This window comes from Falco naumanni, chromosome 4 (genome assembly GCF_017639655.2).
Source record: "Falco naumanni isolate bFalNau1 chromosome 4, bFalNau1.pat, whole genome shotgun sequence".
Taxonomy (NCBI): domain Eukaryota; kingdom Metazoa; phylum Chordata; class Aves; order Falconiformes; family Falconidae; genus Falco; species Falco naumanni.
Window position 1 is genome coordinate 112,044,096 of NC_054057.1, and position 26,201 is coordinate 112,070,296.

At 54.7% G+C, this 26,201-nt stretch overlaps 1 protein-coding gene across 2 annotated transcripts; it reads right to left on the bottom strand.

The window, feature by feature from the left end:
- Positions 1-5,358: 5,358 nt before the first annotated feature.
- LOC121087535 (TRAF interacting protein) lies at positions 5,359-26,012 on the bottom strand. 2 transcript variants are annotated; one of them, XM_040592657.1, is made up of 16 exons: positions 25,808-25,969; positions 24,737-24,770; positions 24,601-24,658; positions 23,287-23,370; positions 19,106-19,145; positions 16,372-16,499; positions 13,578-13,672; positions 12,856-12,969; positions 11,826-11,913; positions 10,157-10,246; positions 9,852-9,940; positions 8,955-9,110; positions 8,706-8,754; positions 8,042-8,167; positions 7,444-7,494; positions 5,359-6,625 (listed from the first exon to the last, which is right to left on the bottom strand). In XM_040592657.1, exons 1-16 carry the CDS (start codon positions 25,857-25,859, stop codon positions 6,497-6,499), a joined length of 1,383 nt encoding a protein of 460 aa, XP_040448591.1. In that variant the 5' UTR covers positions 25,860-25,969; the 3' UTR covers positions 5,359-6,496. The 2 variants fall into 2 exon arrangements, with proteins under 2 accessions (XP_040448591.1, XP_040448590.1); XM_040592656.1 differs by lacking the exon at positions 24,737-24,770 and having other exon boundaries at positions 25,808-26,012.
- Between the last annotated feature and the right edge of the window lie 189 nt (positions 26,013-26,201).

Sequence of the window (26,201 nt, forward strand, 5' to 3'; positions counted from 1 at the left end):
TCACAGCACCGGTCTATCTTACCCCACTCCAGCACCTTGTAAAGACGACTTTCTTCCTGAGGCCTGTTTTTTCCTTCGTTTCCTCTTCGCTACCTTAAATGAAAATCCCTCAGCATTATCCCAGCTCCCTGCACCCGTCCCGCACTCAGTTTTTAAACACTGGTACAGATCATCACCTTCCTCATCCCACCACAGCTCCGCAGCAGCTTTCACCGCCAGCCCGCAGAGCCCCACGCGGCCCACCTCTTTAATTGCATTAATTAATTGCAAGGGAATGTAGCTCCCTGGCAGCAGCTCCCCAGGAGCGGTGGGAGCGTCAGCTCAGCGTGCGAGGGCTCAGGCATGGCTGGCACGACCAGCCTGTTCCCGGCAGAAGAGGAGTGTGGACGGTCAGCGCTGCAGGACCGTGCTCCTGCACCCCGCCAGCCCCGTGTGCCCCGGGACCCCCAGCCCCCTGCAACAGCAAACACAGCCCCTGGGCAGTGAAGGGGGAGCCCCGTGGCAGTGCCAAAACCAGCGATGGCAGATCCGCACGGCTCCCTCCGCTGATTTTGTTACACTGGCCCAACCAGCCCTGCAGGAATTTGGTTTTAAATTGTTACAAGCAGCCTGTGAACAACTTCTCGCCGGCAGAACTGGAAGCAGAGGGGTCCGTAACCCCTTAGCAAGAGCAAACAGGGAAAAACATAAAGGCCAAAGGGCATGATTTCACTCAGGGGTGTTTTCTCATGGTCCTTGTGTAAAAGCTAACACAGATTTTTGCAAGAGAAGCCTGGCTGCAGCTTGGCTACCCTGTAGGATTCCTGAATCCCGCCTGGATGTCACGGTGCAGCCTGCAAGCCGTGATTGCAGCCCGGCAGCTGGGAGGGAGAGGCCAGCAGAGGCTGGTAACGCGACGGGCACCGCCAGCACGGCTCGGGCACCGCCAGCACGACTTGTCACCATACGGGCGAGGTGAGCCCGAAGCGCCGCCACCTCGGCCACGCGTCCCCCGCATCCCCCCGTGCAACTTTCTGCTCCTCGTGTTTGTGTTTCCAGACACGGTGGTATTTTAGGATCGGCTGGTTTAAAGGAACATCTCCAGTCCCACGCCCGCTGCCGCTGCATCTCCCTCCGGGTGCCCGGCAGGGAGGGCGGCTCGGCGAGGTTTGCACCAGCGGCTCCCGGCAGGGCCGCACGTCCCTCCCGTTACATAACGGCCGCTCCGGTGCGGTGCCGGCTCCGGTCGGGGCGTCCGCGCTCGGGGCCGTGCCCGGGGCGCCTCGCACGCCCGGCGCCGTGAGCCGTGTGCCGCCGGCACCGACCCCCAGCGTGAACCGCGTCCCTCGGTCCTCCCGACCCCGCTCACCCCGCGGCCGCCCCGGCCCTCGCTGCCGGGCCCCTAACCCCCGGGCAGCGCCCGCTCTTCTCCCGTCCCCCGAAACACCGCACCCCTTGTGGGGGGCGCGCTGCCCCAGCCCGGCCCGGCCCTCGGCCGCACCGCTGCCCCCCCCCCGGCGCCCGCGGGTGCTGCCGAGCTGCCGCCCCCCGGGAGACACCGCCAGCCGCGACCTGCCCCGGGGCCTCTGTCACCCCCCAAGCCCCGCTCCAGCTCCCCCGCCGCGGCCCGCTCTCCCGCGGGCTGCGCGCCCCTCGCACACCCCGCTCACCCCGCCCGCCCCCCGCACCCGAGCGGCCGCTGCCGCCCGTGCGCCCCCCGCACCCAGCCTGCACCGCCCGCCCGCCGCACCCAGCGCGCCCTGAGCCCCCCGCCCCGCCCCCGCTGCCCCCCGCACCCCTGCCCCGCCCCCGCTGCCACCGCCCCCCGCGCGCTGACCTGGGCCCGGGCGCGCTGCCCGGGAGCTGTCCGCCGCCGCCCGGTGCTGAAGGCGGCTTGGCGGCGGCGGCGGCGGCGGGCGGCGGCGGGGCCCCGGCGGCGGCGGCGGCGGCGGCGGGCGGCAGCTGCCCGTCATCGCCGCCGCCCTCCAGGCTGGCCTCGTTGCCCATGGCGGGCCGGGCGGGACCGCTCCCTCAGCGCAGCGCCGCCTCCGCCGCCATCAGCCCCGCGCCGCCATCGCCGCCTGCCCCCGCCGCCCCGCGCATGCGCTGCCCCGCGCCCGCCCGCCCGCTCGCGCCGCGGGCACGCGCGCCGCCCGGCCAATCGCCGCCCGCCGCCCCGCCCTCTCTTCCCCCGCCCCCCCACCCCTGCCGGCACGTGCCCGCCGCCCCGCGGGCCTACGCCGGGGCAGCCAATGGCGGCGCGAGGCGACGGCGGGCGCGCGAGGCCGCCCCGCCCCACCGACCTCCCCGGCCAATCGGCGCTCTGCGGTGCCCGCGCCCGCCAGGCGGCGCCCCGCGAGCTCACACAACGACAGCCAATAAACATCCTGGCTGTCGTGAGGTCACACCCCGGCGGCCAATGAGCACTCGCTCCCACATGAGGTTACATCCCGACAGCCAATGAGCACCCACTCGCCCATGAGGTCACAGGCTGCTGCGGGATGTCACATATTCCCGACCAATGAGCCTGCCCCTCCCCTGTGAAGTCACGTGCCGCTCCGGGATGTCACACCCTGCCGGACAACGAGGTCTCTGCTTCCCCGAGAGGTCACAGGCTGCCAGGCTGTGAGCAGCCCCCTCCCCCATGAGGCCACGGGCTGCCCCAGGACATCGCACCCTGCCAGCCGATGAGTGCCCCACGCCTCTGTGAGGTCACGGACCGCCTTGGGATGTTACACCCTGCCACCAGCCAGTGGTGGTCCCAGGCAGCCCTGGGGTGTCACAGTGCTGGCCAGAGAGCACCCTGCTGCGCCGTGACATCACGGGTTGCCCTAGGAGGTCACGCACAGCTGGGCGATGCGCAGGCAGCTCCCTGGGAGGCCACTCACCCCGGGCAGCGGGTGAGCATGCTGGCTCCGGTGTGAGGTCACGGGCTGCCTGGGGAGGTGACAGGTGTCAGCCAAACACCGCCCACTGCCCTGCCAGGTCACACCGTGCTGGGCCAGTGACCAGTGTGGCTCTCCCATGATGTCACAGGGCCCAACCAGTGGGCTCACACGCTCTCCCTAAGGTGCAGGCTCAGCCAGCGAGCACCCAGCTTCCCCAGGGAGGTCTCAGGGGGCACAGCCAACCCGCACCCCCCTTCCCCATTAGGTCACACAGCGCTCAGCCATCGGGCCTGCCCTCTCCCTGTGAGGTCACAAGCTGCCCAAGGAGGTCAGCAGGCGCAGCTGCCGTGGGAGGGTGCCCAGCACGCACCAGGATGGCACAGTTACACCTCACCCAGATCTAGCCCATAGTTAACGAGGAGATAGTAATTAAGGCTGCGGTAATGGGAGCAGCTCCCGCAGGGGGGGCAGGCTGCAGCCCCCAGGGGCCCCGCAGCCCCTGCCCGTCCCTGCGGCCACCCCACGGGCTCCCACTGCCGGGAGCAGGCTGGGGAGCACAGGAGGGACCCCCTGGCCCTGGGGACCCCCGTGGGGTCGCAATGCTGCGTGCCCCAAGCTCCAGCCCTGCAGCAGCACGCACACACCGAAGCCTCAAATACACGTGAAACCAGGCCGGGCCTGGCCTCGGGTGCCACAGAGCTGGAAACGGGCTCCAGTCTGCCCCGGGGGGCGGCCCCTCTGCCCCAGGAAGGGGGAGCGAGGCCAGAGCCCACAGCCGGCCACCCCGCGGCATGAAGCGGGACATGGGGCAGCAGCTTCCAAGGAGCAGAAACCATCAACGAGCAGGAGCGAGGGTCTGCGCCTGGGGCACGGGCGGTAACACAGGGCAGAACCTGCTCAGAAACAGCCCCCACAGCAGGAGAAAGCAGAAGAGTGCGGGCGGGGGGGGGGGGGGGGGGGGAAGGGGAGCAGGACTGACAAGATGGCTGGAACAGGAGAAAAAAAAAAAAAGTTCTATTTTAGGATTTTAGTGGGTTTTGTTGGGTTTTTTTCCTGGGGTGTGTGTGCATCCCCAGCCACAGGAAACTCAAACCACCCACCCGCAGCCCGGCAGAGGGTGGGCAGCCGCCAGCCAGCCGCAGCCCCCACCCCGGCGGTGCCCAGCCCTGCCCCAGCTAAACCTGCCCTGCAGCCAAAGCCTTGGCAAGCAGCTCAGGTGGAAAACGCTGCCCAGGCACGCAGCGGGCACAGCCAGTGCCAAGCAACACCAAAATGAAGGTCCTTTGCTCACTGCAGCCAGAGCAGGGGGACTTTTTGGCCCAGGGTGAGTTTCTTTTCAAATAGAAATCAGATTAAAGCAGCAGGGAGCAGCAGGTGCAGCAGCCAGGTGAGAGATGCCAGCTCGGTTCCCGCAGGCACTGCTGGCTGGGCTGGGAGGGCCACGGCCAGGGGCTGAGCTCTGCAGGCAGGCTGGAGCCGAGCAGCGGACAGACTGGCTTGATCAGGTACAAATCATGGAATCATTTAGGTTGGAAAAGACCTTTGAGATCACCAAGGCCAGCCATTAACCCAGCAGTGCCCAGCCCACCACTAAACCACGTCCCCAAGCACTGCATCTCTGCGTCTTTTAAACACCTCCAGAGACAGTGACTCCACCGACCTCCCCGGGCAGCCTGTTCCTACCTTGACCACCCTTTCCATGAAGAAATTTTTCCTAATACCCAATCTAAACCTCCCCTGATGCAACTTGAGGCTGTTTCCTCTTGTCCTGTCACTTGTCACCTGGGAGAAGAGAGTGACCCGCACACACACTGTCCCCTGGCTCTGCAGGTCCCCAAAGCCCTGCTCAGTCCCCCACTGCAGGCTGGACCAGCTCTACCCTTACAGACAGGCACATCACCAGCTCTCCAGAACAACACAGATGCCCACCTCCCTCATGAGCCACACACCCAGATCTTCACCACTGCATTCTTAAGAGGCTCCCCCGGAACTTGCTGCAGGCCACAGAGATCTAGAGCAAGCACTTTTTTTTTTTTTTTTTAAACACACACACACACACACACACACACACACGGAGTATACCTACCTTGAGGTGACAGGGACACTATGCAAGAGGGTCAGTAAAAGGCTCAATCCATTCTCTTCTCCTTCATTAACTCTGCTTCAGTTCTCCCTCCTTCCTCCGCCCCCCCTCAAAGCTTGTTCCCCAGTCCCTGAACCCTCCTCTCCTGCTCCTCCACCGTGATGTTCAGCAGCGATGCAGGGAAGATACAGCTCATGCTCCACTGGCATTTGCTACCTGCGCCGCCCTGGAGTTTGGCATCACCTTCATCATGGCTTCACCCCACTGCAGCCCTGTGGTGCTTAAGAAGGGCCTGTGCCCCGAGAGCTGGCAGCAAGGGCTCAGACGGGTCAGACACATCCATCGCCCCACGCTCAGCACTCCACCCTGGGCTGCAACAGGGAGGAAAACACTCAGAAGCCAGTCACATTAACAAGTGTGCACAACAATATTTTATTCCCCAAAGACATGTTTTTAGCCAGTCCAGGTACCAAGGCTTGCAGCCTGAAGCAGCTGGAAATAGGAAACGGAGTGCTACAGCAAAGCACCTCACCAAGTCTGTTCCTTACAGTCTGAACAGTTGTGGGGCCAGAGGGGACCTCCTGATGTCTCCAAGTTGAAGAACCCCAGACAGGTTCAGCCCCATCAGCCTCCCCCTCCCCTGAAGGGAGCCATTCTTCAGCACTTCAGGCCATTCCAAACCCTCCAGTCACTAGGCAGACCGGTTAAAACACAGCAAAAATCCCTACAATCTCATTTTAAAAACCCAGAAATTTATAAACAAGTTTCACTCCAACACTTGCCAAGAACAGAGGGGACATCAGCACACCGATCTCCCCATTTCCAAAGCAGGGCAGGGGGTCACCCCCAACACCCTCCTCCCCAGATCAACAATTTTGGTGCCAAGTCTGCAAAAACGAAGTGGACTGCATGGCCCAGACCAGGGCAAGGCAGGACATCTGCCAGGCTTGCCTGCGGGTCGCCCCAGCCCAAGCACGCCTGCAGCAGAGGGGAGGCTTCAATTTGACTGTGAATACACAGCCACACCGCAGCAACACTGGCCAGCGCTGCTCTGCCCTCTGCACACTTCTTGCTCCGGGAAGCTCTTGGAACTGTTTACACCAGGCACAGAGCTGGTCCAGGTTTCTTCTCCCGGTTCTTGCTCCAGACTGACGTCCCAGACAGTCTTCCCACACATCTAGCTTGCAGCTGCATCCAAGAAGTGCACTTCCACTTTATGTCAGAGCACCCAACAGCAGCAACAACTGTAGAGCTCCAAGCAGGCCAAAAGATGAGAAAAACCCTGTTTATTCTGCCTGAAAATAGGAGGAAGGAGGAGTAAATGAGGAGGGTCGGTCAGTCAGTCCAAGCTTGGTCTCCTGTCAGCTTGCTGCCAAGCCAGGATTCTCCACAGGGCAACATCTCGCCCAGAACGTGGCACCTATGCTTTGCAAATAATAGACCCCTGCACAGCAGCGGTTGCGCATTGCTTCGTGCCAGGGTCTGGGCAAGCGTGCCCTGCCCTGTGGCCACCCTGCCCCGCTACCCCCCATGAAGGCAGGGGCACTCAGTGCAGGAAACTGTCCAGTCTGGCTTGACTGCTGCTGGAGGAGGATGCAGAGGGAACTGCAGACACCAGCCTGGAGACCTTCTTCTTGCTCCTCACTGCTAACGGACGGATTTCTGCCAGGTTTGTCTGGAAATAAAACTGTCAAGGGAAGTACAGACCAATGCCCTGGGGACACAAGTGATCCAATACTTGCCGCACACTAGCCTGAACCAGACCTGGGACCCCGCCATACCCTGTACCCAAAGAAAAACTCCCTGCAGGACAGGCGGGACTTTGCCCCCTGCTCACAGCAGTTCAGGCATGCTCCTGTCTCACAACTCAAGGAATGCTTCCCACTTCTGTGCTACCACCCTGCACACAAAACAGCATTTAAGCATATCTATTAGATCTTCAGGTCCTACCCAGCATATCAGAGTCGGGGAAAGGCACAGCAGCCAGTCTGCAGCCTCCCAAGGCAGAGCAAAACCAAAGGAAGCGCAGCCCCCCCCCACCCGCTGCATGAGCTCAGCCCAGCCGCCCCTCACCTCCTGCAGGGCTGCCTACCAGGACAGGCACGGCACAGCAGCAGCATCCCGCAGGAATGAAGGCTTCAGCTGCATGGGCTGGCCGGCACAAGTCCAGGAAGAGGCTGTGCCACGTTGCTGCTCAGAGATCCCAAGGGCACAGGCAGCCCCTGCACATTGTACAGATTTCTAGTCAATACGCTCCTCTGAATAAGCCATCTCCAATAATGCTCTCAGAAGTTCAGGTTCTTGATGGCTTTGCTAAGCTCAGACTTACTCAGTCAGCTAGAGATAAATCTGATGGTTCCTTGAGGGTCCTAGCTCATTTTTTGTTGACTGGGGGGGCAGGACTGCCCAGGATGGCTGAGACTGAAGAGGAGGAACAGAGGTGAGGTCCCCCACGGCATTACTACTGCCATGTGAGCTGCAGTAAAAGGATACAGGCTGTATGAACTTTGTTCTGCCTCCCAAGCCATCATATCCGATCCTCACCTAGGAGGGAGAAAGAAATGAGTCTGCAGCAGCAGCACAGGGCCTTGGCTACCTCTCTTCATGTCAGTTATGGGGAAGGGGGAGCCTTGCAGGCCACAGCTTCTGGGGAGGGGTTACAAGCACCTGCAAACACTCAGCACTTGTGCTAAGCCATCACCTTTGGAAAAAGACAGACCCAAGGTTATTAATAAAGTTTGGGTGTCTTGGGCACTTTCTGAATTAAGGTGAGCCTTCCAAGCCACAGCAAGGCTTAGGATTTTGTCACCGGGACAGAGGAATAGAAGGAAAACACCCAAAGCTCCAAGGAGGTGCAGGAATGTGACATGAAGGGCCATTTAGTCTGCTGCCAGGAAGGGAATGAGCATCTGTCATCCCTGGAGCTCTGCAGGACTGGAAAGTAGCCAGGTTGTGCTCCAAGATTTATTTTCAACACACTGTTATGTGGCAAGGTAAAAGCCTTGTGTGCTTCCTCCTGTAGGGTCACTTCAGGACAGAGGTGTGCAGTGCCAGCCCTTGACATGCTCACCAACTGGACAGTCATACTTACAGTGCCCATGTTCTTGTGGGAACCCAGCAAGCTACCCAAAGATGGCTTCTTTGAGGGAATAGAGTTCCTGATGAATGCTGGCAAGAGTCCTTTAAAAGTATCATCCTCTAGATCATCCTCCCAGTTCTGTCCCACAAAATAATGAGAAAAGCCCTTTAACCAGCATGATCTCCCGAAATTAGTCCACACACAGGGAGCACTAATAATGCAGACAGCTATTTAGGGTAATGGTTACTGCTGCACCACACGTCAGGCCAAAGAACAGAAGCTTTAGACTTCCCGTGTGGCTCATGTGGAACAGCACCTGGGAGGCAGGACACTGCACCCAGCGAGGCGGGGAGAACAGCCCCCTTCGCTGACCCCACAGCCCTTGCGGTCAGCCCCACACTGCATTTGCCAAGCACATCCGAGGCAGGATAATCAGCAAGAAGCATGTGGATCCCCACCCTCCCTCTCCTGCCCAATTCCAAGAGGCCTGAGGCAGCAATACAGCGTTTCAGGAGACTGACAAGCAAAGCACTTTGAAGCATGCACTGTGGTTCTACAGATGGGCCGGTCTACAGTCACAGCGTCTCCTACATGGAGAAAACGGGTCCTTTATTCCAAGCCTATTAACAGGAGAGTCAAAGAGGCAATACAGAAAACTCAAGATTAGCCCTTTTACCTCCACTGTTTTCTTCAGAACTTTCTTCGCCAGGTTTACCACAGGAGGCCTGTAAGAAGCCCAAGGAGCAAGTCAGCAGAGATTTATTCTTCAAGTGGCACTGGCAAGGACATACAAGGCCAAGCAAATGACGACAAAGCTTGCCGCACGACATCAGACAGCTGGAGAGCTATCTGATCTCACACAGCAACTTCCAAAGCAGCAAGACTTTGATCTCCTTTAGAAGCACAAAGAGGAGGGAAAACTCACGGCTTTTTATCCAGCTTCTGCCTTTTTGCAGGGTTGAAGAGAGATCTGCAGGGCTGGTGTTCAGGGGTGTCCACATCAAAAGTAGCATCTAGATCGATCTCATCGCTGTTGGCTGGGCAATGGAGCTTCGGCTGTTGCAGTTCCACGGGAGCGGGGCTGCAAGGCCATGTAAAGCATCAGCCACCAGGACACCAGTGCCTGCCACCAAGCAGACAGGAGGAAGACAGAGCTGCACGCTACACTACTTGAGTAGAAAGACAGCAGCAGGACCAGGATCAGAGCCTCGTCCTGCTTACAAGTCAAAGAAAGGACAAGGCGAGTCCCAGAATTTACAGTCAGTGTCCCAAACTCCTGTTCACCCTTAAATGGACTGTGCTATAACAGCAGCACCCAGAGCCCAGGGAAACACACTGGCGTACTGCTGCTCTGTGTACACAACCCAGCTTACTGTACTGGGGTAATAGCACAGGCTCCTCATAAGAAACAGCCTAAAACAAAAATGTAAGAGATGCCATTTTTCAGGCAAGGTTCCTCTGCCTGGGTAAGATCTCCAGTCCCTGCACACCAGGGCACGCTCACTGGAAGGCCAACTCTGCGGCAACCAGAAGAGCAGCTTTAGGGATATTTCACTGGCAGGACATAGCAACAAAGAGTTCATCAAAACCTAGCCCATTCTTCCACCCCGTCCTGACCCAAACCCTCCAAAACGCACGCTTTTTCCAGTTAAATGAAACACCACCTTGTCAGCAACAAGAAAAAACACCAAAATAGGGGTCAACTTGCAAAACGTCCCTGCCAGAGTAGCACGTCTCTGCTTCCCCAGCTAACTAAACTGTCAAACCTTTGGACCTGCAATCTCCCATCCTTGGCCTGTACCCAAGGATGCACTTCACTAACCTTTCAAAGACTAGTCGACTGAGTGTCTCTCTGGTTACGGATGGGACCTTCAGAGTATCCTGCAGGATGTCTATCTTCTTCTTCAAACTCTGGAGGGAAAAGGAAAAGTGGACAGTGAGAGAAGGAAAGATTCAGTAGCAGATACTTTGCCCTTTTTCCATAATTCTGCATCAGGTGGAGCAAATGAGAGGTAAGGTGGGCTGGGTAACCTAGTCACTGAGCAAAAGCCAGCATAACACCTGGCTTTGCAGCTGCAGGCCATGGCCAGCTGCCAGTTACTGCAGACTGAAGAATGATATTCTCACCAAGATCTCCTTGTCTGCATTCTTCAGATCCTTCTGGGTGCTTTTTAACTCGTCTTTTGTCTTGTCCAACTCTGAAAATGTTTTCTGCAACTGTAGAATAACACACCCCCCCAAAACAGAAGATTGCTGGTTACAACACGTAGGTAAGGGAGACTGCAGATCCCCTGTGAGAGCAGTGTGCTCTGCAGCACATGCTGCTTCCCCTGTTTATGGGCTCAACTTCCCTGTGGCAGTCTGATCAACCTCTCCCGTATCCGAGCGGCAGAATGCCTGCCCATTTCTTCAAGCTGCCTGCAGAGGGATCTCCAGGGCTGCTTGCCCAACACAAACCTTCTTACAGCATTTCCCGAGCATTTTCGCCTGATGGCGACAGCTCTTCCCTGCTCTAACACTTGGTGGCCGCATTCTGAATTACTGCAGAGTAATTCGGACACACCAGAGCATGGGAATTACAAACCGCAGGCTGGAGGATGGTTGTGCATCAGCAATACTGGCACATGGACAAGGCTGATTAAGCCTGATTCAACAGGGAAGCATGCCAGGAGCAGGGGTTGAGAAGTGGACTGCTACCACATCAGAGACTTTTGTGGGTTCAGGAGCCCGGGCCAGCCCACGGTGTGTCGGTACAGTCAGCTCTCGTCAGCCAAGCCCAGAGCCAAGTGCACTGACTCGCACCCTCCTGACCCAAGCTGGTGACTGCAGCTTGGCACTGACTCAGCCAGGAGCAGCCCGATTCCAGCAGCAGCACCTCACGTACGGGGTTAACTTCCTGAGGGAGCAACACAGCAGAACTCCTTCTCCATTTGAGAGGACCACAACAGGTATGTCCCAGTAACAAAAATAGGCCAGATCCACCAATCCACCCGCAGTCTCTCATTTTGTGAGCTTAGATATGGGGATGCCCCAGGGAGCACCTGTGCCTTGGAGAGCAAGGCTACACACACACGCTTTTCATGGGAACTTGCTACCAGAACTGACAGAAATCAACTCCTGACCTCAGCCAACAGACCCCAGCCAGGCCTGGAGCAGGGGGAGCATAGCAAGAGAGACATGCCAGCAGCTCCCAGCCCTGTGCCAGGCCAGGACCAGCCTAGGCAGGCTCTGTGCAGAGCCACCTGTGTGTCCTCACCACACTTTGGGAACTTCTGCCTGGGCACAGCATCATGTGGGAGCCCTGGCCCAGTTCAGTTGGCTGAAGGCACATGGCTGGGTGCGACTGTGGCCATGCCAAGCTAGGGCTAAGCCCTGCTCAACTGCTACTGGCTCCAAGCCCCTTCCCAACTTTCCCAGGGGCCAGATTCTGCAGCAGGAGAGGCTGTCACCAAGTGCTCAGCAGCGTGGCAGGATGAAGTGCTGCTTTCAGAACCCAGTGGAAGCAGCATAGCACCTGCGTGCTGCTGCCTTCCACTCCAGGCTCCCTGCCAAACTCTGGCTGGCTCTGCACATGCTGCCCCACCAGTGTCCCCAGACAATGCACTCCTAACAACAGCCCAGGAGCTGCTCACTCACTGCAGCATCACACCCTGACCTAGAAACCCCAGCCTGACACTTCCACATAACCTGCACCACTCAGGTAGTGAAGGAGATCACCACAGAAGGCTTGGCCCACAGTTATTGACAGGGATCTACAGACCAGACATCACCCTGGCAACTCACACTCCCCCTTAACCTTGTTATTGACAGAAAACAGCTCCTTCTTCAGCTTCTCTGTCATCTCACTAGAGGTCTTCCGAGCCTCCTTCAAGTTTTCATATTCCCTGCAAAGAGATGAAAGAGTCATGCTGTTTATGAGGGGATTGAGCTAGAACTTCTCAGAGACAAGCCAAGACCCTTAATTTGAAGCTCTGCAACTGCAGAGCCACCAGAGAAAACCCAGGAGACACAACGCCCGTTAGGGAGCAGAGCTGAGTGCACCAACACTGACCAACAGCGCGTCAAACATACCGCTACACCGCAGGGGAGAAAAAAAGCTGCATGGGATACCATGCTGGAGACCAGGGCCTGAACAGATGTCACCAGCAAAATGGAAACCAAGTCCAGAGACATTTCAGTTGCCAGTGGAAAAGACAGACAGACAACAGAGCAGCCTGCATGCTGGCAGCAAATGGGGGACTTTGCTTTAAGTGACTTTTCAGAGATTTCACACTATTGGCCACGCACATTCATTCCCAATTACACCACAGGGACACTTGCCTCATTACAGCTTTGTATCAAAGCTGCAATTATTCAGCTGCCATCAGACCAGACCCAAAAAATCTGTGGTTTTGCCCAGCAGGACCAGATGGATTTCCAGGTAGGGGAGGGCAGCACGGCAGATTTGCCTTGCCAGAGAGCACTTGAGGCCACAGCTGCACAGTGCAATGCAGCAGAGGGTGCGACCCAGAGCCCCTCATCCACCCATTTCCTCTCAGGTGCGAGAGGGGAACGGAGAGAATAATACTCATCACCTCATAAGTGCACTGACAACTCTGGAGACAGTTCCCATGGTGACATGCATGTCACTACAGTGACAACAGGAACAGTTCAGTGTGACAGGCTCCAATCTAGGTCCCCAGGATCCGTCAGTCAAAACTCAACGGAGGCCCAAATAGGTGGCGAGAGCCCTGCAGAACCTGTGTGCCCACCAGTATTTGCAGAAGATTCTCCCTGGGCCCACCCAGGGCAGCACAGGCCAGCTGTGTCAAGCCTGCAGCACCTACTTTTTCAGTGAGACACAGTAGATTGCAAGCTGTTCCACGGCTGCTTGCCCAACTCCCATCTCTCTGATCATCTCCTCCACTTCAGGGCGCTGGCTCTGAAGCAACAGCTCGATCCTGCACAAAAAAAACAAAAGTACCCTCTGCTCATGAGTCACAAACAGAGCTGAGCAAGAGACCGGAGCCCTGCTTCCCCCCCAAGGAGCCGGTGCAGCCCAAGCTCCTGCTGTGGGCACTCCAGATGTCACGGGGGAAGAGACAACTGCCCCACCACAAGCAGAACTTTTTGCTAGGGACAGCAGCACTATACGTACACACTAGAGAAGGGGCAGCGGTACACACATACTGCACAAAGGGTTGAGGCCCCAGCTCTTGGGCCTTATAGCCCTGTGGCTGACTGCACTCCTGGGCTGGGGTTCTGCCCCAGCACCCTCCAGTAACAGGACTGGCATGCACCATGCTCGGAGCACTAGAGGTAAGGCCAGTCTGCACAGTACCATGCCTTGTTGCTGTCTGGGGAGAGCACCCACCTGGAAGCACAGCAGGGGCAAGAGTACAGACAGGCAAGGGCAGGCCTGCTAATGCAGCAGTTTCCAACCTTATGGGGTAAGATGACCCAGCACGTGGAGGTGGATGCTCCAGCAGGCACAGCAGGACCCCCGCCCCGAGGAGGGGAGAGGCTGCGTGCCCAGCTTACAAAGCCCAGGGAAAGCCTCGGATCTCACCGCTCCATGGTTCTCAGCTTGTTTCGCAGACGGCGGGCCTCTTCCTTTGAACTTCTGTTATCCTCCTGCTGCTGCTCCAGGAATTTCATCTGCTTCTGCAGAGAAGCAAGCGCACACAGACTGTTAGGAAGGCTCCAGGGATTGTTAGTGAAACATCCTGGCTTATGCGCACTGCGGGCAGCTGGGAGCATACACTGGTTCTTAATGCTATCACCACCTCAGCAGCCCAGGATTATGGAGAGTTTAGCTCCCTCCCTGCTGCACCCCTAGGTCTGCTCCTTGCAAGCGCAGCAGGGTCTCAGGGCTAACGGCACAACAAGTCTGGCACTGAAACTGCATCGTAGCCTCCTTTCTGCTGGGAGTGTTTGTGGGGCTGCGCAGTATCCCCTGCACAGCGACAATTTGTTTTTCAAAAGCAAAGGAGACCACAGCAAGCAAACCTTGCTATTGCTTTCTCCTCCCTGCACAGCTGATCCCTTTGCTTCAGCCTCCCAGCTCTCCTTGCCATGAGCTGCTTAGAGCGTAAATAGGAATGCAGAGTGGGTCTCTTCGGGGAGACCTCAGCCAGACCGAACACCCACTCAGGCACTTCTCTCACCTGCCTGGAGAGGCTGCAAACCTATCGCAGCCATCACCTTTCCAGGCTTTCCAGTAGCAGGCAGCAGTAACAGAGAGCTGGAAAAAGCACAGCTCTGCAGTGTGGCAGGGGATAGGGGAAAGCTAGCCTGAATTAAACATTGTTCCAACACACCTGCATTGTCTAGGTTTGTGTGTGCCTGGGCACCTCACACAGTGCCCTCAAAAAGCTCTAGGCCTGGTTTCAGCATGATGCTGACTCCAGGGAGAGTCCTGGCAAAAACCATTGCCTTGTAAAGCTCCCTTCCACACAGAAGTTAAGGATTTTATCTGCTTCCTGCCACAGAAACCAAACAGCTGTGAAACTGCTGCAACTTTGCAGAGGGACAGTGTTGCAGGCTCACATGTTACTCTTAAGCAGAGCCCATCTTTGGCTGTTCCTAACCAGAGCTTTCTACACTTCAGATCCCCAAAGCGGTGTTCTGTGCCAGGCTGGAGCAGAGTCCCCAGCCTCAGCCAGCCTGAAATGGCAGCAGACTCTCACGCGAAGGTTCAGCCACAGCTGACAGTGCTAGCAGGAGACAGGAACGGCTCGCAGCCTGTGGGCTTGACCTGCGTCACAGTTAGTTAAGCCTGTATTTCCACTGCAGAAGTTTAGTGCTTTAATATTTAATGATGCAGTATAAGACAGTGCTTGGCATTCAGCTGGGAAACCCTGTACACCACAGAAGAGATACCTCCAGGACCCTAATCCTCCAGCCCTACCCAGCTTTCATTAAAAGGACTTAAGCATACACAGAGAGTTTTGCAACAGGCAAGATAAACACAGAGCCTCCTCCTGAGCTGCCAAGGCAGGAAAGCCAAGCACAGAGATGTCAAGTTGAGCAGCAAGAACCAGCTTCCACTGTCACAACTGTTTCTGCAGAAGTAAGCAGCATCATTAAGTATCCTGCTACTGGTATACCCAGCATCATCTCTGACATGGCCCAGACCCTGGCTGCCTTTACACCCAGGCAGATTAGATATAATCCCACAGTCAAAAACAAAAAAAAGTTGTGCTGGCTCACAGCAAGGCCTGTCTGGCATTAATTCCTTACTGTATCCGTCCTTCTGCCCTGTGACGGCACCACATTGCTAGTGCCAGGCAGGCCTCCCAGACTGGTTCCTCCCAGCTGCATACAGGTGGCACAGAACAAGACGACCCCGTGACCCATCTGCAAGCTCTCCCTGGGCCACTTGACCTTGCAGGTCAAGGAACATGGTGCAGTTTAGGCTATTGGGTCAGACCCATACTCCAAGGGGTGGAGATCTTGGGAAGGGCAGTTGACCCTACCCTGCAGGTCACAACCCCACCTTCTTGTGACAGGCACATCACCTTCACACAGCAGAGACTGCCCAGCCCAGCACCAAGGTGAAGTTGCTACACTCACTACAAGACGTCCCAACAAAGGGGCTCCTGCCCTTACTCTCTTCCATTTGCTGTTTACGCAGAGTACATGACTAGACACTGAGTCACTGCATGCTGAAACACAACAGGAATATTTGATCCCTGGACTTCACACATTACTAACCTAACTGAAGGAAAGCCCTGGCAACAGAACAGAGGCAGGAGAGTTAGCTGGATCAAATCCCACTCAGCTGCAACTCCCCCTCCATGTATTTCAGTTTGATTTCTCCTCCAATCAAACTAAGAAACTAATTTTCCTTGAATCCCGCCTGGCCTAAATCCATTTCAGAACATTCTACCACAGGGAGACAGTGTTTCAGCAATGGGGCACTGGGGCCGGTTCCCTCACTCTGTTCGTGCTGCTACCTTTATGATCAGCACTGCCACTTCATTAGCAAGGCTCAGCCAGCATCCCCCAGGCTGGGCTGGCATCTCTCCCACACCACGGCCACCTCTGCTTTGAGCACATAGCCACTTTATGCAAACCCCAGGCTTGGCTTTTAGGCCTCTGAACCACCCCTGGGTGGAGAGCACTCAGGACCCCAAGACCAGCGACACTACTTGCTTTGGATTAATAAAATCAAAATGAAAGCCCAGTTCCGCTGCCCTCCTGTCATTCAGGGATCAAGGAGACACGTGTCTTGAGGCACCAGATCCAAAATTCCACCAGCACAATCCCTTTATTAGCAGGGCCTGCAGAGATCTCCAAAAAAACCTAACACGACTGTGCAATGGTTAGTGCTGAAGTCCTGCCGGGGACAGGAAAGGTACCTTGAGAGAGGAGCACAGCATTTCTGTCTCTCCCAGCACCTTCTGGAGCGATTCTATGGTGGCATTGCGTATATCCAGAGTCTCCCTCAGCCCATTCACAACAGCCTGGCATTCCCGCTTTTCTTTCTCTGGAAAAGAAAAAAAGAAAAAGGTCACAGCCCAGTAACCCAGACTTCAGCTGCCCCACAGCAGCAGGAGCACAACAGAGACTGCTTGCAGTCTCAGGCTCCAGGCTGCTAGGAGCTGGCCATTCCAGTAGAGAGCCACTTCCCTAAGTGCTGCCTGCACCAGGGTCTGTACTGAGCAATTGCTTCTCCCAGTGTCAGCAGGCTTCAAGATTTTCCTTACTAAAGATAAAAGTTCCCTTTAAATAGCTTTCCAGTGCCAGCCCTGCTAGCATTAAGCTGATACATCTTAACTCTTGCGTGCTCTCAAAGCCAGGCTTACACAAGGAAAACATTTCTTTTGAGTTACACCAAGCTGTCACAGAGCTAAAGAGCAGAGCCCTGAGCCCCCCCTCTCCACGTGGAGCTTTACGTGCCACAAAGCCCTGCAAGGGCCATTGGGCAGCTCTGTACAGCAGTCCACCATGCTGCCGCACCCACCCTACCACGGCAACTACGTCACAGGGCAAGAAGCAGTAAAGCAGAGCTCTGCTCAGCACTGGGTACTTTGCAGGACATGCAACAGCCTAAGTAGATTCCCCGGAGTGCCTACTTTCTGCAAAAAGTCACAAAACCTTTGAGTCCTACTGCCCCTCCCCAGGCAGGCAATCTAGGGAAAAAGCACGTGCCTCTGACCATGAGAGAGAAAAGGTGGTGGAAAACAAAACTGTATTTCAATTTGTTTCGTCAAGACAAGGAAAGAATAGCTCACAAAGCAACCACCATCAGGAGCTGACAGACCTAAGCAGGGAACAGCCAGCATCACCGGAAAGCTCAAAGCAGTTGGGCAATGAGAGAAAGCAACAACTCCTCTGTCTAACCCTGCCCAAAGTAGGGTGGAGTCTTCAGCTCTTCATCTTCTGTCTTTGCTAACATCATCCACGGCTCCAGCCTGGCAAGAGTGGAGAGCCAGTCACTGCCTCTCCAAAAAGCTGCTTCTCCTTGCAAGCAACCCAGTTTCAAATTGTGCCACCACATCCCATGGAAGCATGACCTGCAGTGCAACTTCACTGCTTGATCAGACAGCAAGAGAGCCACGTGGGACTGGGGAAGGAGAGAGGAACATATCCCAGCAGCACGCAGGTGGCTAGGGAAACACTTCTTTCTTAGCAAAGCATTTTTTCTCCATTGATCTGAAAACCCTTCCTCACCAGAGATAGCACAGCCTGGAGACACTCCCCTGCATTTGCAGGGACTCCACATCCACCAAAAGAGCTAGGGCTTCCCCCTCCTCCGTTCCCAGCTGCCCAGAGGCAGATGGCAGGAGTCAAACCTCCCCATGCTGCAGGAATGAGTTTTCAGCTCATTCAGAGTGCCTCCCACAGTGCCTGCTGGGTCTGCTTGGAGCTCAGCACCTCTAGAGCCATTTGCAAGCTGATCAGAAACTGGCAATTACGCAGCTCCTCTACAGCACACAGCACAGAGCACATCTTTAAGTGAAGAATTTATACACAAGAACCACCAGAGAGCAGAGTGCCCACAGCAAAAGAGGCAGGAGGTGGGAAGGAGCTTCTTATTTCCAATATGAAAAGAGAATGGGACAGGGAATGTCGAATCCAACCTCTACTCACCAGAAGCCGAGATTATGAGCAGGCCTTCGAGCAGTTTTTCTTGGATAACATTCTAGCAAGAATCCCAGCCACCTTCCCCAGAAGATCTGGCTCTCTACCAAGCCACTAAACTCAACCAAGCTGGCAAGAGAACAGGCCTCAGAATAGAGACGTGCAGACCATCCAGTTCTGCTCTCAGGCTAAGGACTGAATCCTCAATCTACTGGCTATTCATGTCTGTCTCGTGCACGCAAGGAAGGCAGAGGAAAGACAACTCTCGGGGCGTGGGTGAGCCCCCAGCATTCTTTAAAGATTTTTTTTTTCCTCCTTCTGCTAGTGTGTCTTTGGATTTCTGTCACTCAGACTGACATTTTCCTTTTGCTGCTCATGACTCATGTTCTGATGACAGGCTGCCTACAGACGATGCTTAAAACCCATCGACAAGTCTCCAGGGCTTTTGCTTTTCCTGCCTCCCTCAAACATCCTCTAAAATTAAAGATGGGAAAATGGAAGTGCACACACTGAACTCTGTCTGCTCTTCGCACCACACATGTGGCACTGCAACAGCCAAACAAATCCAAAGCCTTCCCACTGCTGCTTTGGGCATCACTTTTACCCCCTCAGCTGTTACAGAGAACAAGCCTTTGCCATATGCAGCTGTGAGTTTCCCAGTGAGCAAACCAAGGGTTCTGCTATCAGCAAGCCTGCTCCAGATATAGCTGTGCTACAATTCTTGTGATTAGGAAGAGGGGCAAAAAAAATTGCATATATGTCTCTAAACTCGCAGCGAGCTCCCCAGTGATGGCAGAGATGGACCAGGCCGCAGACTCTGGCTGTCATGCAAGCTTTATACAGCTCTCACCTCAGAAAAAGCTCTGAAGTAGCTGCTCCACCTAAACAGTGTGCGGCCTGCACCATGCCCTCAGCTTCAGAGAGGGGTGGGCTCTGCACACAGGGGCTCCTCAGGGCTGGGCAAGCCACTTAGCACAGGCAGATCCCTCGTGGGCAGCTGGAACTCACCTTTCATGGAGAGCTGAGCCTTCACCTTGTCCAGTTCATTCTGAAACACAACACAGAAAATCCAATTAGAAAACGCCCTGCAGAGGAGCTTTCACCACCAGAACTTAATAGGACCCAAGAGGTTTCTCAGCAGGACATTTGCACCAGCCAGGTGCTAAGAAGGGGGCACGGTAACAGCAGTCCCCAAGCTACAAGCAAGTACTATCGCAGGGAACGCAAAGAGCACCTCCAACTGGCATTCTTTAGGAGGAGAAGAGAAGATCGCAGTTTCATCTTAGCCTTGTCAACCTTGTGTTTCTCACACTGTCAGTCATCTTGTTTTAGCTGAATAATTTTGGAAGGCTCTCAGGGAAACACAGGAAATCAGACGGGAACAATTTTTATAATGTTTTACCTAAACAAGGCAATAAGGCAGGGATGCTGCCAGACTAACTGGATTGAGAGTTGCTTTGAACTGAAGTGAACTTTAATTGGGTGCAGGTGGGAGACAGGATGGCATGCCCAAAATACCTGAAAAGGTAAGCAAGCATACAATCAAAAGCCACCAGCAGCATTCTGACAGCCGCTGAAGTCACTGCAGTTCAGGATGCTGATACGAGCTAAGAGCTCAATCAAATGGCCATAAACAGATCACCGATAAACCAGTCCATACCATACCAAACTGAGGGTGCATAATGACTCCTGGGTGCCACAAGGGCCCGAGGAACATCAAATGTTTCGAAGGCCTTCATTAAGGATCAGAAAGAAGATCAAAAAGAGGCAGCAAATGCCCCATAGTTTAAATTATAGATAATGAAGTGATATGACTTATGAGCACTGGCAAATAGCCAAAGGAAATGTAGAGAGGCTCCAAAGAGAGTCTATCTATATATATTTTATTCTTTTTTAACACAGCAAGACAGAGAAATATATATCGGAAAGAGTCAACAGAAGATGACTTAAAAAGCTGTGTTACAGAACTGCAGAGGAAAGCACATAACAAGTCAGGCAGGAACTGCAGTGGAATAAAACCACAATAAAATGCCAGCACAGTACTGAAGCAGAGCACACAAATCTGTGCAACTCGGAATGCTACATGCAAATCTGAGCTGAGAATAGCACTACCAGTGACCGCGGATCTGACAGGACCAGAGCAAAGCTCCGCTAGTAACAATAAAGGCAGGAAAGAGAATATGGGATGTAAAGCTTGGTAAGCAAAAGGGACTAAATGCAAAGCTTAGCAGAGCTGACTTGGATTTGGCCCCAAGGGCACAACAGCTGGAGGGTTGACATGGAATTAACTCTGCTGCAGGAACTGTTCTGGAGTAGCTTCCTCAGAGTCCTATTCAGGAACGATTAGTGAGCTCACAAGATGTGCTAATTAGCATGATAGCAAAGAAATCCCGGGCTACTGTGGGCAGCTATGTAACATTACCTCATTCACCAGCTTAATCTGAAATCCCTCATCCTCCACCACAGCTCCTAAAGGCTGCTCCCAATTTTCAGTCTACTGATAGAAGCTCTGCTCTTGCTGCCAGCCTGACTTACAAGACCACGTTTTTCCAAGATCAAATGAGTATATCCTGACAACAAACAGACAGCTGTCCTCCCAGGTTCCTACCCTCCCCAGCAGGTTTACAGGCAGGAATCATCCTCCTCCTGCCTCTCCACCGAGCTGAGCAAGCCAAAGCCTCCTAGTTTCCTTTGGAAGCAGGGCTCTCTGCCCCCCACACATCACAAGCAACTGGAAGCGTCACATTCCAGGCAGCCTCACCAAGGTGTTACATCCCCAAACTCAAACTTTTCCTGGTCTGGGAACAGCTACACAGAGACTGTCCTGATCACCGAGGACCATCTTTAAGAGCAATACAGGATAAACCCAGGCTCATAACCCAGAAACACTTGGACATGTCACAGCGTTCAGCCTGTGGTCTGCAGCTACTCCAGAGAACCAAGTTCCTTCCAGTATTGCAGTAAAACTGATGCCCGGCAGTGGGAAGCAAAGCAGCCCCAGCACTCCTTTGACCGTAAACATTTCAGAGCAGAAGCAAGAGTGAGGAATAGCACCAAAGACAACTGTTATCCAAAAGATAATTTGGATAATTCTGCAACAGAAAGAGGTTTCAGATTACGAGGGAGCTCTTCTGACCGCTTACAACTCAGTGCATAAGACTGGTTCTCAGAAGAGCATCCCAACCTTGTCTCTGCAAGACAAGTGGACCACAGCTACACACTGTGCTTTCTAGCACATTGAAGCACACTCCCTTGCTCCAGTACCACCTTTTCATGGCAAAAGGCCAAATGCTGATTTCAGGACATCCGCAGGCTGCACAGATACATCACCAGTTGATTACAAAGCCAAGCACCACTCTACACCCAGGCTCTCAGAGACAGGCAACAAACCCTGGATTTGGGGGCTTTTTCAGGTGAAACCACTTCAGGCAGAGTATGCCAGCAGTTCTTTTCTCAGCCTCTAAAGCATTTAGGGGATGGCCCTCCATGAGTTTGCTTTGCTGAACTGCTGCCCAGGCCAGAATCAGGTACCCCACCACAGACAGGACTCCAGTCTAGAGGGACATTAAATCCCACTCATGATGGTCAACCATCTTCTTAAGGTGCCCATGTCCTCCAGAAACAAGGCAGCACACAAGGAACTGGTGACAAACCAGCACCAGCCCAGCAGCAACCTGGATCAGTGCATGTGGCAGTTAAATACCTGTACAAACCAACCATGCCAATCTACCCAGAAAATAACTTGGTTCTTTCCCACTAGGCAATGAATTCAGCACTCTCGTTAGGAAAGCTGCTCACTCAGCGCTAGGTGTTGCTCAGACAGCCACACAACTTTGTAGGAGCATGATGAATTACCATCAAGCTTGTGCAGGAACAAGCAAGCAGTTCTTCAGCACAGCCTGCCTGGAGTGAAAGGCTGGGGCAACCCATCTCAGATCCTGGGGTGGGGGTGAGGGAATAGAAAGCTTTTCCAGGGCACTTTTCTCCAGTCAACCCATTTCTGAGTCACTCATCTATTTACACTTGTGAGAACAGATCTGAATATGTACTAAAGGCAATGTTTATCTGCTCCAAGCCATTGCTTTGCTTCTACGGCACACAGCCTCAAGTGCCCAGAGATGCTTTTTCATTTCCTCAGCACACATATTTCGGCCTTCAGTTTCTTTATCAGTGGTCTTCAAGAATTACAGTGCTGCTGACATTATAGTCTGGCTTTATTTTAAAAACATATGATACACATATAGCATTGTCATGGCAACTGCTAATTATGGTAATTGCTGCACATGCTGATTCTAAACACAAGAGGGTACAAGCGTCCCATTATACCAAGGTCAAACATTACTTTTTTTTTTTTTTTGGAAAGAGGTAACTCCCAAGACAGAAGGAGCCATACTTCCTCCACACTAAACAAAGGAGAACATGGAACAGCCACTCTGCCAGCATCCCTTCTCACCCCCAGCTCTCCACACCTAAGGGTGGCACTTGGAGAACACCACGCAGCACCCCAGCGTCAGCCAGGATCCCCCGTCAGCAACCCAGCCTCATCACTGTTGGTGCAGCTTCAGGCAGTCCCTTGCCTAATATCCCTTGGGGAACCATGACTTCGCACCACCTTGCCCCATTTCCTTACAGTCTGGGCAAACAAACCTACCTGCACAGAAGTGAGGAGGTGGCACTTCCCCTAAAATTCCCTTCTTTCCAGAGGGGCTAGCAGGGCTCACACACAGCTGAGGCCCAGACACCAGCAGCAAATTGCTGTGTTTGGGATTTTTCCTTCTCCTACCTTTTGGCAAAAGTCTGTAACCTCATCCTCAGGGCTTCAAGACCCAAGGGAGAAGCAGCAGTTGGATTTTTATTTGATGCTGCTTCAGGAGGTTTCCAGGTAAGGTGAGAACCAAAAGGAAGAGCAGTGAAGTAGAGGCGGCTTCTCAACCCACCACCCGAGATCTGGTCAGGGGGAACTCTAAACCACCGCGTGGAAACTTCCTTACAAAAAAGCAGACTAGATAAGGGCCAAAAGGGAGAACAGAGAGAGGCAAGAGACACTTACATGCTTCAGGTCTGAAAGATGAGCACAGCACAGCGAGCACCAGCTCAGGAAGCAGCTGTTAGCAGAGGACTGGGCAGCCCAGGCCACGCTTCCAAGATGCTGAAGCATCACACCATGGAAGAACCACCAGTCAAATTACCTGCAAGGTCTCTGCATCCAGTGCTGTCTGCTCCTCCAGGGCAACATCAAAATACAGCTTATTGATGACGTGTCTTTTGCTGACCTAAACACAGGAGACAGAAGAGGTTGATGGGCACAGATATGGAAATACAACAGATACATGGAAGACAGATGCCAGGCCGTGAAAGGCAAGTCAGATCAGTGCTTGATGTCATTAGTGACGATGCTCTGCTTTGGCTCATCAGCACAGCAGCAGACCCCCCACTCAGTTTTGGAAGCGCGACTCTAGCCAGGCTCCCGAGCCAGAGCAGAAAGATTTAGGCATTTCTGAATCAAGCGCAGTCTGTTCTCTGGCAGCTAAGGCCCAAGCAGCTGACGCTGAGCTAACACGATGCCAAATCCTAAGACAGAAGTACGTGCTGCTTTCTGCAGGCAGAAGGTGCTGTAATTGAATTTGATAGCTCTCCACACCTCCCCCATGCAGTTACAGCTTTGTGTTTTAAGTATTATATACAGTCATGACACCAGCTAATTGCATGGTTACTGCTACATAAGATGTTATTTCGCGATAACTCCATGGTAACCCAGAGATGTAAGAGGCAGTGAAGAACAGAGGGAATCAACAAGTCAGAGAAGGAACAAGGGCCAAGACCTTGAGAGGAAGAAAGAAGCACGAACACAGAACAAGCCCAATCTGCAGCTGGGTAAAAACCTACGTTTGAGTGTGAGGCAACATCTCCTGCAGCCACTACACACCAAGACCCAGTGGCAGCATCAAGGCTGGTGATACATGGGACTTCAAAGAACTTCAGCTCCCGATTAAGCCACTGGACCCCCAAGCCTTGGCTTCCTGTCTCAGAAGCAGAACACATCCATCCTTCCTTCCCCCCCCAGCCTTTGCTTTTCTCAACAAAGGGCCGAGTGCTTTAAAGCAAGGACTCAATTACGTGACCACGTACAGCAGAATGGGCTGTTTACCTGACAGCAAGCAGCAAAGTACTTTAGAAACAAGTTATGTCCCAATTAACCCATTGCAGCCTTTTCTATCATTATGCCAATACTTACTCAGCCTAAAAAAAAAGCCATGAAAACCCAGAACACAGAGAGCAGCAGGGCATCGTCGGACCACCCCTCTGATCAGAAGGGTGGCTGAAAGCAATTCACCCTCTAAGCCTTTGGGGAGAGCCTCAAGTGACAGAAAGATCTCCCCGCTTCATACCATGAGCCTTTCCCTCATATCACCACAGACCTAGGCCACAGCCCCTCAGTGCCATTTCCAAAGCATGCTACAGAAGGGCAGAAATAGAGAGGTGTACGTAGGTGACGGTTTTACCTGGATTCTGCACTGTGGGCAAGTCCGGCTCGGTGCTGTGTCAAACCACTGGATGAGACTAAGAAAGGAAAGGAAAATGTACAGTAAATCTTTAAAATCCAGGAGTACTACTCCCAGGGACCACCCCCCAACTCACCAGAGGACAGCAGGATGTGACTCCTTCTTACAAACTAAAAACAGAAATGCAAACATTTAGTCCAGAGGTGCAGTTAATGGGAACGCTGTGTTCCAGCATGTGCGCTCTACCTTCGTCTCTGAGACAATTCCCAGCTGAATTTAGCATGTGAGCTCATCTTTACCAGGCAGGGCAGAGTTTTTACAGAGCTCAGATCTCCCTGGGAGAGAGCCTTTGAACAACTGTAGCTTCTCAGGAGTGAACGGAACCACAGCAGAGGACTCAGCACAAGAGCCGCTATATCAGGATAACAACAGCTGAGAGATCCCCAGTTTGGTCAGCTTCAAAGGGCGCCACTAACACTGAACACGCATCCGTGGAGCACGGGAGACCAGGCCAGTCTCTGCTCCGAGATGACGAATGCAAGCCTGTCAGGCTCCCCGGGAGAGCTACTAACACATTCTGCAACCAAGCCATCACGTCACACTCCAAACAGTTTATTTTTGGAGCAAGGTAACAATCTGGAGCTGGCAGATAACCTTTGGAAGTTCTCCCTCCTCTGCTGGCTGTTAGAGCAGAGTCAGCCCAAGCTGCCGGTTAAGAGGTGACCGACACACCTGCGAGCTGTGGTCCCTGTCCAAGTTAGTTGGCCACAAAAGCAAATGCCCGCTCCTTCCCCACATGCAGAATTTATTTCCTGAGAAGAATCGTTTCCTTCCAACACAAACACTTGCAAAGCGGTTCCAGCAAAAGCATGAAATTGCCTGGGAGGCTTCAGCCGCAATCTCACACTGCTCCCTCCAGATAAACACCCTGTGTGGGAGCGATCTGCTGGCACCGGCCCTCCCGGGGAAGGGAGGCCACCGCAGAGCGGCGACAACGCAGCCGAGGCTCCCGCAGCAGCTTCGCGGGTACCTCCGACGCCCCGCTGAGCGGAACTGCCGCCGCTACGACTGCCAAGGCGGGCAGGGCCCCCGCCGGCCGCAGGGAGACCGAGCCGGGCGGGGGCGGAGGCAGCGGGCGCGCAGCGAGCAGCCAAAGACCCTCAGGGGGCGCCGCCACAGCGGGGTCTCCGCGGAACGGGCCGCTCACCAGGCGCAGTGGAAGGTGTGCCCGCACGGCACGGCCGCCACGTCCCGCTCATTGTCGAAGAAGTCGGAGCAGATGGTGCACAGGGCCCGGATAGGCATGGCGGGGCCTCGGCGCCGGTACCGGACCAGCCGCGCGGCGTTGGCCGATTCAAAGCCAGCCGCGCGCCCGCTGCTTCCGGCGCGGCCCGGAAGTGACCTCACGGGGCTAGCGCGGCCCCGCTCCACGGCCGGGGGCGGAGCCTGAGGGGGCGTGTCCTGCGCGCGAGGGCGGGGACAGGCCCCCGGCTCCCCCCGCTCGCCGCGCCCGTGTACCCTGGAGCCTAACGACGGCCGCTGGGCCGCGCGGCTCCTTCCCGGGGCGGGCGGGGGCCGGGAGAAGCTGCCGCAGGGCCCTG

Excerpts from the sequence above, each read along its gene's own strand:
- LOC121087535 (XM_040592656.1), bottom strand. The coding sequence starts at position 25,905 with ATGCCTATCCGGGCCCTGTGCACCATCTGCTCCGACTTCTTCGACAAT. Across the intron at positions 19,146-23,286 it reads TGGATGCAGAGACCTTGCAG|AATGAACTGGACAAGGTGAA; the intron begins GTAATTTGACTG and ends GTTGTGTTTCAG. Across the intron at positions 13,673-16,371 it reads TGCTGTGCTCCTCTCTCAAG|AAGCAGATGAAATTCCTGGA; the intron begins GTACCTTTCCTG and ends GCTTCTCTGCAG.